At 49.6% G+C, this 14007-nt stretch overlaps 1 protein-coding gene across 4 annotated transcripts in view; it reads right to left on the bottom strand.

The window, feature by feature from the left end:
* Positions 1-2933: 2933 nt before the first annotated feature.
* The window catches only part of SPDYC (speedy/RINGO cell cycle regulator family member C), a 32497-nt gene continuing 21423 nt past the window's right edge, over positions 2934-14007 (bottom strand). The window contains exons 2-8 of one of the 4 annotated variants that reach the window (XM_017893635.1): positions 6849-6973; positions 4793-4965; positions 4302-4360; positions 3973-4058; positions 3699-3870; positions 3289-3619; positions 2934-3120 (exon numbers count right to left, since the gene is read on the bottom strand). In XM_017893635.1, the coding sequence (XP_017749124.1) occupies positions 3086-3120; positions 3289-3619; positions 3699-3870; positions 3973-4058; positions 4302-4360; positions 4793-4965; positions 6849-6973 (981 nt within the window). In that variant the 3' untranslated portion in view covers positions 2934-3085. Of the gene's footprint in view, positions 3121-3288; positions 3620-3698; positions 3871-3972; positions 4059-4301; positions 4361-4792; positions 4966-5805; positions 6137-6848; positions 6974-14007 lie in introns of those variants that run through there. The other 3 variants (XM_017893644.1, XM_017893652.1, XM_017893661.1) reach the window with 3 other exon arrangements.

The following is a 14007-nucleotide window of genomic DNA, read 5'->3' as shown; positions in this document are numbered from 1 at the left end:
AAAAAAAAAAAAAAAAAAACGGTGTGGGAAATATATACATATCTGGTGTGTTGTCTTTTTTTCACAAAATACATTTTTCCGCACCAATTTTCCAATACCAATGGGGTGTTGAACAATTCAATTCCATTCTGACATTTACTTCTGCAGTTAGCACAGACCCCACAGGTTAAGGTTTCAGTACCCGAAGGCTGCCCCCACTTCAGATACCAGCCACAAAGGGGGTGCCCAGGGAACTGATGCTTCTCTCTGGCGAACTACAAATTCAGAGGTTCCCGCAGTGCCTCCACAGGTTTGATAATGCAGTAGACAACTCCCAGAACTCAGGAAAGTGCCTCACTTCCTAGGATATTGCCTGTTTATTATAAAGGAAACAATTCCAGAACAGCCAGATGGAAGAGATGCGTAGGGCAAGACACTGGGGGTATGGTGCACAGAGCTTCCAGGGCCCTCTCTACCCTCCCAGCACATCCACAGGTTTTTATAACCCAATCTTCAGTCCCCCAGCCCCCAGTCTTGTCACCTCATTAGCGTAAACTCAGGTGTGGTCTTATTAGGATTAATAGAGGTGGGAGGGTTGCTATCAAGAAAAGACACTTCTATCACTTAGAAAATTACAAGGGTTAAGGGCGGGCGCAGTGGCTCACGCCTGTAATCCCAGCACTTTGGGAGGCCGAGGCGGGCGGATCACGAGGTCAGGAGATCGAGACCATCCTGGCTAACACGGTGGAAGCCCGTCTCTATTAAAAATACAAAAAATGAGGTGGGCGTGGTGGTGGGCGCCTGTAGTCCCAGCTACAGGCTGAGCTGAGGCAGGAGAATGGCGTGAACCCGGCAGGCGGAGCTTGCAGTGAGCCGAGATCCCTCCGCTGCACTCCAGCCTGGGTGACAGAGCGAGAAAAAAAGAAAATTACAAGGGTTTCAGGAGCTCTGTCAGGAACCAAATATACATACATATGTATTTTGAGACTGGCTCTCGCTCCGTCGCCCATGCTGGAGTGCCCTGGTGCGATCATAGCTCACTGCAGCCTCCAACTCCTGGAGTCAAGTGATTCTCCCACCCCAGCCTCCCAAGTAGCTGAGACTACAGGCATGCACCACCACACCCAGCTAATTTTTAAATTTTTTGGCAGAGATGAGGTCTCACTATGTTGCCCAGGCTGGTCTCGAACTCCTGGGCTCCAGTGATCCTCCCACCTTGGCCTCCCAAAGTTCTGGGATTACAGGTGTAAGCCACCACGCCCCGCCATCTATATATTTTTTAAAATTTTTATTATATCACATGGGCTTCTATAAGTTTAGACTCTTTCTCTGGAAGGACAGGAGAAACTATTGCTTTCGTTGATTTCAGGGCAGAGAACCAGGCAGCTGAAGTCAGGGATAGGAGGGTGGCTCTTGGTTTAAAATGTTCATGTGAATATATTATCTATTGGAAAAACATATTAAAAATACTTTTTAGTCCTTGTCTTGGCTTCTAATGTCCTCAGTCTCCAGGCTTTCTTAACTCTGTCTATCCTCTGCTACCCTTCTCCATCTTCACCCCCTAAACACCCTCCTCACCAGCCTTTCTCTAGGCAGTTTCCTCCACTGGAACACCCAGGGTTCACACTTGTTCATGCCAGACATTGTTCTAAACAATTCCATGGGATTAACCTATTCACATCTCAGAATAACCCATTTTACAGATGAGTCAATGAAGGCACAGGGAAATTAAATAACATGCCAAGCTAACACAGAGACCTGGAATTTGAATTTAAAAAGCTGGCTCCAAAGACCAAGCCATAATCACTACTCTAGACTGTCCTTCCATGAATATCCAGGTGCAGTCCGATTGCCATCTCCTCTGGGAAGCCTTCCTATCTCCGCCATTAAGAAATTAACCCTTTTTGGGCTGTGCATGGTGGCTCATGTAATCCCAGCACTTTGGGAGGCCGAGGTGGGTGAATCATGAGGTCAGGAGTTCGAGACCAGCCTGGCCAACATGGTGAAACCCCATCTCTACTAAAAATACAAAAAAATTAGCCAGGTGCAGTGGTGGTCACCTATAATCCCAGCTACTCAGGAGGCTGAGGCAAGAGAATCACTTGAACCCGGGAGGCAGAGGTTACAGCGAGCCGAGATCCCACCACTGCACTCTAGCCTGGGCGACAGAGCGAGACTCAGTCTCAAAAAAAACAAAAAAAGAAAGAAAGAAATTAACCCTTTTGAGTCCTCATGTCTCTTGGGGTAGAGGGGGTTATTATAATTACAATATTATATTTGATTGCAGCTCAAGGAAGTGATCAAGTCTTATTCCTAAGTAAACCTGGCCCTGAAGGCATTTCTAGACTAAATAAAGAGCAGTTTTCCATTCAAATTTTGTTTCCCAATATGTTTCTGGCCCCCACCCCCCCTTTTTTTTTCTTTTTTTTTTTGAGACAGAGCCTCACTCTGTCACCATACTGGAGCTCAGTGGCGTGATCTCAACTTGCTGTAACCTCCGCCTCCCCAGTTCAAGCAATTCTTCCACCTTGGTGTCCCGAGTAGCTGGGACTACAGGCACCCACCACCATGGCTGGCTAATTTCTGTATTTTTAGTAGAGAAGGGATTTCACCATGTTGGCCAAGCTGGTTTTGAACTCCTGACCTCAAGTGATCCACCCGGCTCAGCCTCCCAAAGTGCTGGGATTACAGGTGTGAGCCACCGGGCTCGGCTCCCTGGCCCTCTTCTAAGGGCTGCAGATACCTCATCTCATTTAATCCCATCTAGACTGTGTAGATCTCATCATCCATAGGCATGGATAGCACAGAGAGGAAACTGAGGCTCAGAATAACTGGCCACCAATGGGAAGGGGCCAAGCTATTACAAAGCCTGTGCTCACATGGTGTAACCCTGGTAGACACCTCCTCCCTACCCCAACCCTGGGTCAAGGAACCAGGCCAGGACCTAAGCACAGTTGGTGTCCTGTGGACATGAATTTATTAGAGGGGACCAGGACTAGAGTGGGCACAAGCTGCAGGCTGGGAGGAAGGGGCAGGGGTGGGAGCACAGCCAATGGTGTGTCAGTCAGTGGGCCAACAGGCGTGCTGTTCTTCACCCTGCAGAGCTTCAGTGCCCAGGGCGTGCCGGAGGCTTTGGGAAGACTGCGGAGAGGAAAGAGTGAGGCTCAGAGAGGAAACCTGCCAAGCTCACACAGGAAGGGCAGCATGTCGATTCCAGGCTCACAGCACTCCCTCTCATACTGTTGGTCCTCACTCTGCCTCCCAAGCTCCCACACCAGCCCTGCAGCTGCTATCCCATCCTGCACTCACTGCGGAGGGAGTAGGTGCCTGGTTCCAGTTGCATCTCGGGGGGCAAGACGATGAGAAAGTCCCCACCCCAGGCGTTTTTGACCCTTGAGAGAGAATTTTGGGAAGGAGGGCGATGACACTCCGAGGTCAGAGAAGGGCACTTGGATGACACAGGCTTAAGCTGGTGGCGGCTGCAGTGCTGGGGCAAGCCACAGCGGGAACAGTGGGGCGGCGAGAGGCCAGGACCCCGGGGAAGGCGAACAGGGACCTGTGGACAGACCCTCTGAACCCCACCATGGTGGGGGCGCCGGTCCCGAGTCCAAGCCCAGTGGAATGGCTCCTTTGCCATGACCTGGGAGGAGCAGAGTGGACAGTAAATGGGGTGGGAACCCCAGCCTTCCCCACACCCCAGGCTGTCTCCACAACCTCACCTCCTCACAGCACTGGCGGCTCACAACAGCCCGGAAATCCATCCGTGCCCAAAGCTTATCCCTCTGGTGCAGGAATTTCCCCACTTGTAAACACCAATCTTTTCCCAGGGCCCACGGAAAAATCTCACATTTGGGCCCCTCCAGGTCCTCCTCCATGTCGTTTGCAAGGTACCTAGCCACAGAGGCACAGGGTCAGGGAGCAGAGGCCACACATCTGCCCTGTCCCATCCGACACCTCCAGCAAATGCCTCCACTGCCTGCCCCCGCCACTCACAGGGCCAAGAACAGGCTGCTGTGGGTGTACTCGCTGAGCTTCAGGTGGGCGCGCTGGAAGTAGACCAGCACCATGGCCAGGAGATACTGCAGAGACAGATCAGGGTGGGGGGTTAGTTATCCTCTGAGGAGGAGGGGCTTGCACCCAGGTTCATTTGCACCAAGGAGGTTTTGCTGCAGGGAAAGAAAGTCAGTAAAATGGTGGGAAGGGGTATGCAAAGATGAACTGGTAAGGGTGGAAGGGGAGTGGCTCTCCCTACCAGGCCAGGGCACCCAATTCCCACCAACTCAACCTGAACCTCAAGAGACCCCCAGCCTGTGCTTCCTCACCTTATCTGAAATCTGGAAGCAGGGGTCTTTGGAGAGGAATTCCTGGACAAAACTGTCCTCTGAGGGTAGAGAAGAGAGGACGCAGGTTACCACCGCCTCCCTGGAGAAGAGTGGCATCAGAAGCTCCACAGCCCAAGCCGCCACTGAACCCTCTCTCTTTCTCTCTCTCTCTTCTTTCTCTCTCTCTCTTTCTTAATGTAAATAGAGATGAGGTCTCACTATGTTGACCAGGCTGGTTTTGAACTCCTGGCCTCAAGTAATCCTCCCATCTCAGCCTCCCAAAGTGTTGGGATTATAGGTATGAGTCACAGCGCCTGGCCCTGAACCCAATTTCTGAGAGGACTCCCCTCCTACCTGCCTAAGCTGGGTTACCTTGAGAGGGTGAGGGTCAGAGGCCTCAGATGTCTGTACAGGCAGGTGAGACCTCACACTTCACGTCTGCTTTCACACTTGGCCTCACAGTCCCTCCTGTGCCAGCCCTCCAAACTCACCCAGAAGGCTGAGGAAGGCCTGGACCTCCTGGTGCTGGTGAAAACGGAGGAACCCATTGCCCCCACCTTGCCAGCTGCAGCCCCCCAGGTCTACCTGGGTGGTAACTACAGGGGAAGTGGTGGGGTCTTGGGAGTCACTCATCTCATAGGAGATGGAGATGGGGCAGGTTGACCTGTAGAGAAAGGAGGCTCAGGACTTAGCATGTACCCCCATGATGCCCACAAATCAAGAGGGTGGAGGGGTGGGTGCAGAGACTTGGGGGCTCAGAACAGACGGCAGTTGGGATGCAATAGGAGTGGGGAGGTCAGAAAAGAAGCAAAGAGTTGCTATGGGCTGAGGCACCCCCGCCCTCCTCCTGGCACCCCAGGACAGGCCAGAGTAATAGCAGCAACAAGCACCGCTGAGGGCTTCCTAAGTGCCTGGAGCTGTGCTTAAGGGCCTTATCTTATTCCATCCTGGTAAGGAGGTAAGTTTAACTCGGACCCATTTTTAAACAAGGAAACTGGAAGCTGAGGCCTCACAGCCAGTTAAAAGTGAAGTCTTTGGTCTCCAAAACCCCAAGAGGTTTTTCGGGTTTCATTTGTTTGTTTGTGTGTTTTGAGACAGAGTCTCTCTCTGTCGCCAAGGCTGGAGTGCAGTGGCACGATCTCGGCTCACTGCAACCTCCGCCTCCCGGGTTCAAGTGATTCTCCAGCCTCAGCCTCCCGAGTAGCTGGGATTACAGGCATGCGCCACCACACCCGGCTAATTTTTTGTGTTTTTTGGTAGAGACGGGGTTTCACCGTGTTGGCCAGGCTGGTCTCACACTCCTGACCTCCCAAAGTGCTGGGATTGCAGGCGTGAGCCCCTGCGCCTGGCAAAAAAAGAAAAAAACCCAGAGTTTAACTGCTCCTCCAGGCCCCAACTCACAACCACCCCCGACCCCTCACCAAAGCAGAGTTGAAAGGGCCACTGATCTCTTACACCGAGGGGAAACTGAGGCCCTCAGGGAGGAACGAAATTAGAGAAATACCTGGATTTAGAGCAAGTTGATGGGGCCACTTCAAAGATTTCAAGCTCCTGTCCTAAACCCACCCTCATTCCCGAGAGAGTGACGCCAACCACGGGGCTGAGGAGGACGTGCGGTCGACCACCCCAGGGCCAATCTCCATCTCGGCGCGCACAAGTAGCCCAGCCTCCTCCTCCAGGGAGCCTTACCGGAGCTCAGGAATTGCCCAGAGCATAACGCCCGAGCTGCCGGCGAGTGCGCTTATATAGCCTGAGTGGGGGGGGGGGCCTGCCCAAAGCAGCCCGTCCACCAATCAGGGCCTTCCTGGGGGGCGGGGCTTGGCCTTCACCGCCTGCCCCTCTGCCTGTGAGCCCAGTCAGCACCCAGCTGTGGCTCCCCAGGGTGAAAGCCTCTCCAAAGCTTCATCAACTATAAGAGACGTGAAGGCAGGCCAGCTGGACCCCAGGGCCTGAGACCCCATAGGACGGGCAGGACCCCATAGGACGGGCAGGGAGCTGCGATCCCTGTTCCCCTCTTGACAAATGCAGCGCCAAGGTGCTGAGCCGGGAAATGAGGCCTGGACTGCGAGGGCCCGGTGGGCGAGTTTTGATTCACTGTGCCTTGCTGGGGCAGGGTCTCTGGCTCTCTCTGAGTGTCTCTGAATCTATTGGCCACCCTGAGGTCTGGGTCTCAGTGGGCCTCTGAGCCTCTGAGTTTCTTGTTGCCTCTGGATCTCTGGGTCTCTGGTCTGCGTTTCATGGTCTCCCCCAGGCCGCCTCCCAGGCTCCCTGAGGCCGTGAAGGCCTTTCTAGACCAGCTGGTCTGCATCAGGCCACCCTGTTTGTGTGTGTGCACGCATTTGAAGTCGGCCTCCCCTGGAAAGGAAGCAGTGAACGGGGCAGCGTCCATAGCCAGCTCCCTAAACACCTACTGCTGCCTACTGAGGAGGCTATGATGGCATCAGCTCACGTGTTCCTCACAGCAAGCCCATGAAGTTGATGAGAATGATGAGAAGCCTAATTTTATCAATGAACAAACAACTAACACACAGAGTTTGGGTTGCTCACCGAGAGGCTGAGTAACTTCCTGCCAGCCACTCAGCTGCTAAGTGGAGATAGAGTTCCAGCCTGGCTGCTGGGCCCACACGCTGGGTAGCCTGGCTATGTGGTCTATGGCTGTTCCTGGACACAGCCTGCACAGAGAAGGTGTTCCATGAAACGGAATGAATCTCCTAGACCAGCTGTGTTTTCAACTATTCTCTTCTCCCCCCAATAATTAAGGTTAGAGATCAGGAAGGGGGTACCAAAAAGAAGCCTGGGAGTGGGCTACTCACTTTAACCTTGGGAGGGTGTCCAGGCTCATTTCCTTCAGTGCCACCCTTGGAGATCTGACACTGATCTCCCACACTAGGAAGAATATCTGTTTTAATTTTTTTTTTTTTTTTGAGACGGAGTCTCGCTCTGTTCCAGGCCAGAGTGCAGCGGCACAATCCTGGCTCTTTGCAACTTCCGCCTCCAGGGTTCAAGCAACTCTCCTGCCTCAGCCTCCTGAGTAGCTGGGACTACAGGCATGTGCCACTACGCCTGGCTATTTTTTTGTTTTGTTTTGTTTTGTTTTTGAGACAGAGTCTTGCTCTGACACCCAGGCTGGAGCACAGTACCATGATCTCAGCTCATTGCAACCTCCGCCTCCCGGGTTCAAGTGATCTTCCCACCTCAGCCTCCTGAGTAGCTGGAATTACAGGTGAGCACCACCACACCTGGCTGATTTTTATATTTTTAGTAGAGACAGGGTTTCACCATGTTGGCCAGGTTGATCTCAAACTCCTGACCTCAAGTGATCTGCCCGCCTCGGCCTCAGAAAGTGGTGGGATTACAGACATGAGCCACAGCGCTCAGCCCACAGTTTGCCTTTCACTCTGCTCCATGTCTTCTGTATCCCAGAACCCTGACAAGAGAGGGCTCTGGGATATAGAAGACATGAAGCAGAGCATCAAAGCACCTCTTTGATGCTTTCAAAGCCCCAATGTGGTTCTGCCATTGTGCTTTTCCATCTGCCCTGAGCCTGCTGTCCCCCTGGTAGGGGCAGCCTCCCTTGCCAGGGTTCTGGGACACAGAAGACATGAGACAGAGCCAAAGCCAAACTGTGAAGGGCATGTAATATGGGCAAGAAACAAACTTTTGTATTTGAAAACCACTGAGGGCCGGGCGCGGTGGCTCAAGCCTGTAATCCCAGCACTTTGGGAGGCCGAGACGGGCGGATCACCAGGTTAGGAGATCGAGACCATCCTGGCTAACCCGGTGAAACCCCGTCTCTACTAAAAAATACAAAAAAATAGCCGGGCGAGGTGGCGGGCGCCTGTAGTCCCAGCTACTTGGGAGGCTGAGGCAGGAGAAGGGCATGAACCCGGGAGGTGGAGCTTGCAGTGAGCCGAGATCCCGCCACTGCAGTCCAGCCCCGGCGACAGAGCGAGACCCCGTCTCAAAAAAAAAAAAAGAAAGAAAACCACTGAGACTGAGGGGTTATTATTGTACTGGATCTCTATTTGTTGCTCTACCAAATGATCATAAAGTTAGTGGACTAAAACAACACCTATTTATTACTTTACTGTTCTAGAGGTCAGAAGTCCAAAATGGGTATTACTAGGCCCAAATCCAGGTGGCAGCAGGATTCCTCGCTCTGGGAGTTCTAGGACCCATTTCCTTGCCTTTTCCAACTCCCCAGTGTGACTTCCTTTCTCCCTCTTCAAAGACAATAACTTGGTGTCTTCAAATCTTTCTGACTCTGACCCCTCTTCTGCCTCTCTTTCACTTTTTTTTTTTTTTGGAGACAAAATCTTGCTCTGTCAGCCAGGCTGGAGTGCCATCTCAGCTCACTGCAACCTCTGCCTCCCGGGTTCAAGCGATTCTCTCGACTCAGCCTCCCAAGCAGCTGGGACTACAGGCAAGTGCCACCATGCCTAGCTAATTTTTGTATTTTTAGTAGAGACGGGGTTTCACCATATTGGCCAGGCTGGTCTTGAACTCCTGACCTCGTGATCCACCCGCCTTGGCCTCCCAGAGTGCTGGGATTACAAGTATGAGCCACTGCGCCCAGCCTCTCTCTTTCACCTTTAAGAATCCTGTGATTCATTGGGCTCTTCAATCTGCCCAGATAATCTCCCCATCTCAAGATCCTTAACTTGGCTGGGAGAGATGGCTCACCCCTGTAATCCCAGCACTGTGGGAGGCAGAGGCAGGCAGATCACCTGAGGTCAGGAGTTCAAGACCAGCCTGGTCAACATGGCAAAATCCCTCCTCTACTAAAAATACAAAAATTAGCAGGGCAAGGTGGTGCATGCCTGTAATCCTAGCTACTCGGGAGGCTGAGACAGGAGAATTGCTTGAGCCTAGGGGGTTGAGGTTGCAGTGAGCTGAGATCGTGCCATTGCACTCCAGCCTGGGCGACAGAGCAAGACTTGGTCTCAAAAAAGATCCTTAACTTAATCACATCTGCAAAGTCTTTTTTGCCATGTGAGATAACATATTCTCAGGTCTGGGAAGTGGAATGTAGCCATCTTTGGGAGTCCATTATTCTGCCTGTTACAATTATCACAGCAAAATTTATTCTATGCTAACTAATATACTATGTATAAAATTTATATTCATGTAAATGTATATTTAATTTATAAAACCACACATTAACATTGCATGCTATAAAGGATACACATAAAAGGATATAAAAGGATACACATAAAACAGAATAACATACTGCCAGCTCAAAAATATATATATATGGCCAGGTCCATTGGCTCACGCCTATAATCTCAGCACTTTTTGGAGGCCAAGACAGGAGGATCATTTGAGTTCAGAAGTTGGAGACTAACCTGGGCAATACATCAAGGCCCCATCTCTACAAAAAATAAACTAGCCTGGCGTGGTGGCACGTGGCTGCAGTCCTAACTACTCAAGAGGCTGAGGTGGGAGGATCACTTGAGCCCAGGAGTTCAAGGTTGCAGTGAGCTATTATCTTGCCACTCTACCTAGCCTGAGTGACACAGCAAGACCCTGTCTCTAAAACATAAATTAATTAATTAATTAAAATTTTGAAAATATAAAGATAGAAAAAATAATATGCAATTACTAAAAGAAAGCTGGGATAACTACACTAGTATATTAAAACAACTTTAGGGCCGGGTGCAGTGGCTCACGCCTGTAATCCCAGAACTTTCGGAGGCCGAGACAGGCGGATCATGAGGTCAGGAGATCGAGACCATCCTGGCTAACACGGTGAAACCCCGTCTCTACTAAAATACAAAAAAAATTAGCCGGGCGTGGTGGTGGACGCCTGTAGTCCCAGCTACTCGGAAGGCTGAGGCAGGAGAATGGTGTGAACCCGGGAGGCGGAGCTTGCAGTGAGTGGAGATCACGCCACTGCACTCCAGCCTGGGCGACAGAGTGAGACTCTGTCTCAAAAAACAAACAAACAAACAAAAAAAAACAACTTTAGGCCAGGCGCAGTGGCTTACGCCCATAATCCCAGCACTTTGGGAGGCCGAGGCAGGTAGATCATTTGAGATTAGGAGTTCAAGACCAGCCTGGCCAACATGGTGAAATCCCATTTCTACTAAAAATACAAAAATTAGGTGGGTGGTAGTGGCGAATGCCTGTAATCCCAGCTACTCAGGAGGCTGTGGCAGGAGAATCGCTTGAGTCTGAAAGGCAGAGGTGGCGGTGAGCCGAGATTGCACCACTGCATTCCAGCCTGCTGGGTGACAGAGTGAGACCCTGTCTCAAAAAAAAAAAAAAAAAACCTCTGGGCAAAAAGCATAACTAGAAAGAAAGAGAGTTTACGTAGTGATTTTAAAAATATATAGCTAGATGTGGTGGTGTGCACCCGTAGTGCTGGCCTGGGCAACATAGGGAGACCCTGTGGGAAAGAAGAGAAGGGGAAGAAGGGGAGGGAAAATAAAGGAAAAGAAACAGGAAGGAAAAGAAAAATAAAAGGAAAAAGGAAGGAGAAGAAAGAAAGAAGGGTGGGAGGGAAGGAAGAAAAAAAAATGTATATAATTACCTAACCAGATCCAGGTAAAGAAAAAAAATACATATATAGTAATTTGTTTACTCCTAAAAATAAAGTCAATAAGCAACAAACCGTGTGTGTGTGTGTGTGTGTGTGTGTGTGTGTAAAATCAACAGAACCACACAGAAAAACAAATCACAAACGTAACTGCAGATCTGATGGCACGTGCAAGGCAAAACAGTTAGCAAAGCAATAAAAGATAGGAAGAATATGATGAACAAATTTGACCTAGTGGACAAATAAGGTAGCACTGCACCCAACAAAGGCAGAAAAGCACGCACAGAACATCTTCCTAAAAATTAATCAAATGCAGCCGGGCGAGGTGGCTCACGTTCGTAATCCCAGTACTTTGGGAAGTCGAGGCAGGCGGATCACAAGGTCAGGAGTTCGCGACTAGTCTGGCCGACATAGTGAAACCCCATTTCTACTAAAAATACAAAAAGCCGGGTGTGGTGGTTGGTGTGTGCCTGTAGTCCCAACTACTCAGGCGGCTGAGGTAGGAGAATGGCGTGAACCCGGAAGGGGGAGGTTGCGGTGAGCCGACGTCGCGCCATTGCTGCAGCCTGGGTAACAGAGCATAACTCTGTCTCAAAAAAAAAAAAAAAAAAAAAAAAAAGAAGAAGAAGAAAAAGAAAGATAGAAAATATTGTCTGTCAAAGTTGGAGGACACAACTAGTAATTCTTAGAGAGGAATTTATGACCTCAAATGCGCGTTAGAAAATAAGAAAAGCTGAAACGCTGACGAACTGAACTCCGTCTTAAAAAGTCACAAGTGAGTCCGGGGTACTTCCCGGTCCTGAGGCCCAAGGGGTTGCCTGGGTCCCATCCGCCAACTTTTGCTCCCCACACAGCTCCAGGCAACAAGAAAGAAAAACTAAAACGCTGCCAAAACCACAGTGTCAGCATAACTTGAAAGCAGAGAAGGTCCAAACTTCAAAGTAACTGTAAATAAAAAGAAAGCGACAAAATCCCCGCACGCCATCGTGCGCTGCCGCCTCTCCCAGGCACGAGGCTTTGTGCCAAGAAAAGCTGGGGAAGGAGGGGAGACAGGAGTGGCCCGGCTGGGGTTGATCGAGAGCCACCATCAGAAAGACTGCGACATTCTAAAATCTGAAAATACCAAGAAGACGTCCTGGGAAGTCAGAGCTCAGACCTCAGGGAAAGGGCTCACAAGTGTGTGCGATAGAAAGGGGAGGTTGTTAAAGTCCATTGATTCCGCGGGAGAGGTTTAAAAAAAGGTGGGGGGGGGAGGTGCTAAAACGGGGTAGAAGCATCCGTGGGCATTAAGTGAAGTGGGAAAATGCAGAAGGGAGAAATTGAGGGTGCTACAAGACAAAAGAGAACCAAGTAATGGGAGAACACAAAACCCTACCCACCCCCACACCAAAACAAACAAATAAAAAGCTTCTAAAGCATCTGAACTTTGCTATATTGACCTTACAGTGTGCTATTGAGCTAGGAATCTTGTAAACCATCCAATACCACAAAAACGAATAGAAAGAAGATGAATAGATCCGTACAGAGCTGATATTTTAAAAAATCTGAAAACAAAATTCAACACACATCAACTAAGAAAAATTGCTCTGGAAAAAAACCACCATGTTTCCAAAGAAACAAAATATTTACAAAAAATGATCATATCTTAGGTCACAAAGAAATCATCAGTACATTAAAAAAAGTAGAAATATACAAATATTCTCTGAGCACAGTGTAATAAAATGAGACACCATTGTCATTATTATTTTTTGAGACAGAGTCTGTCTGTCGCCAGGCTGGAGTGCAGTGGTGTAATCTCAGCTTACTGCAACATCCGCCTCCAGGATTCAAGCAATCCTCCTGCCTCAGCCTCCTGAGTAGCTGGGACTACATGTGGGCGCCACCACACCCAGCTACTTTTTTTGTATTTTTAGTAGAGATGGGGTTTCACCATGTAGGTCAGGATGGTCTGGATGTCTTGACCTCGTGATCCATCTGCCTCGGCCTCCCAAAGTACTGGCTTTACAGGCGTGAGAGCCACCATGCCCGGTGAAAATGAGACATTATTAACAAAGACAAACACAGCCTGGCACAGTGGCTCACACCTGCAATCCCAGCACTTTGAGATGCCAAGGTGGGAGAGTTGCTTGAACCCAGAAGTTCAAGACCAGCCTAGGTAACATAGAGAGACCCTGTCTCTATGAAACAAAACACACACACACACACATACACACACACACCAAAAAACCTAGCTGGGCATGCTGGATCACTTGAGCCTGAGAGGCAGAGGTTGCAGTGAGCCATGTTTGGGACACGGCACTCCAGCCTGGGCAACAGAGCAAGAATCTGTCTCGGGAAAAAAAAAAAAAAAAAAAAAAAGCCACTAGTTACCTTGTTTCAGGGAGAAAAAAGGAGAAAGACAAATATAACAAATACATGACAAAGGGGAGGGAACCATAGGAACAAGATATTTAAAATAATTTTAATACCAATTCCCAGAATGGTGGTGTAAGGAGCTCAGCAGACCCATTCCCCAACAAAACAACCATTTAACTAGAAAAATTTATTTATTTATTTACTTTTGAGATGGAGTCTCACTCTGTTGCCCAGGCTGAAATGCAGTGGTGTGATCTCTGCTCACTGCAAACTCTACCTGCCAGGTTTAAGCAATCCTCCTGCCTCAGCCTCCCGAGTAGCTGGGACTACAGGTGCGCACCACCATGCCCAGCTAATTTTTTGTATTTTTAGTAGAGACAGGGTTTCACCATACTGGTCCCGCTGGTCTCGAACTCCTGACCTTGTGATCCACCCGCCTCGGCCTCCCAAAGTGCTGGGATCACAGGTGTGAGCCACCGTGCCCAGCCCGAAAGATTTATTCTAAGAACCCAATCATTTCAAATCTGTAAATTATCCTAAAGGCACATACAGCAAATGGGGAAGCATATTCCCTAACTGAACATGGACAAAAACATAAACTCACTGAAGTGCAGTAGCCAGTCTGCAGGCCACACACATATCTACCAGTAAAGAGAAAAATCTGGAACTTGAGCACGAACTTTGACCCATAAGTGGTTTATGGTCACTTTGACCATAAGTGATTTATGCTGACCGGGGTGACCCCTAGAGAGCCAAGCTAAAATACATGTGTGTGTGTGTATATATATATATATATATATATATATATATATA

This window comes from Rhinopithecus bieti, unplaced genomic scaffold (assembly GCF_001698545.2).
Source record: "Rhinopithecus bieti isolate Rb0 unplaced genomic scaffold, ASM169854v2 scaffold_1017, whole genome shotgun sequence".
Classification (NCBI taxonomy): domain Eukaryota; kingdom Metazoa; phylum Chordata; class Mammalia; order Primates; family Cercopithecidae; genus Rhinopithecus; species Rhinopithecus bieti.
Note: the sequence above shows the minus strand (reverse complement) of the source record. Positions and strands in the feature narration are given on the sequence as shown.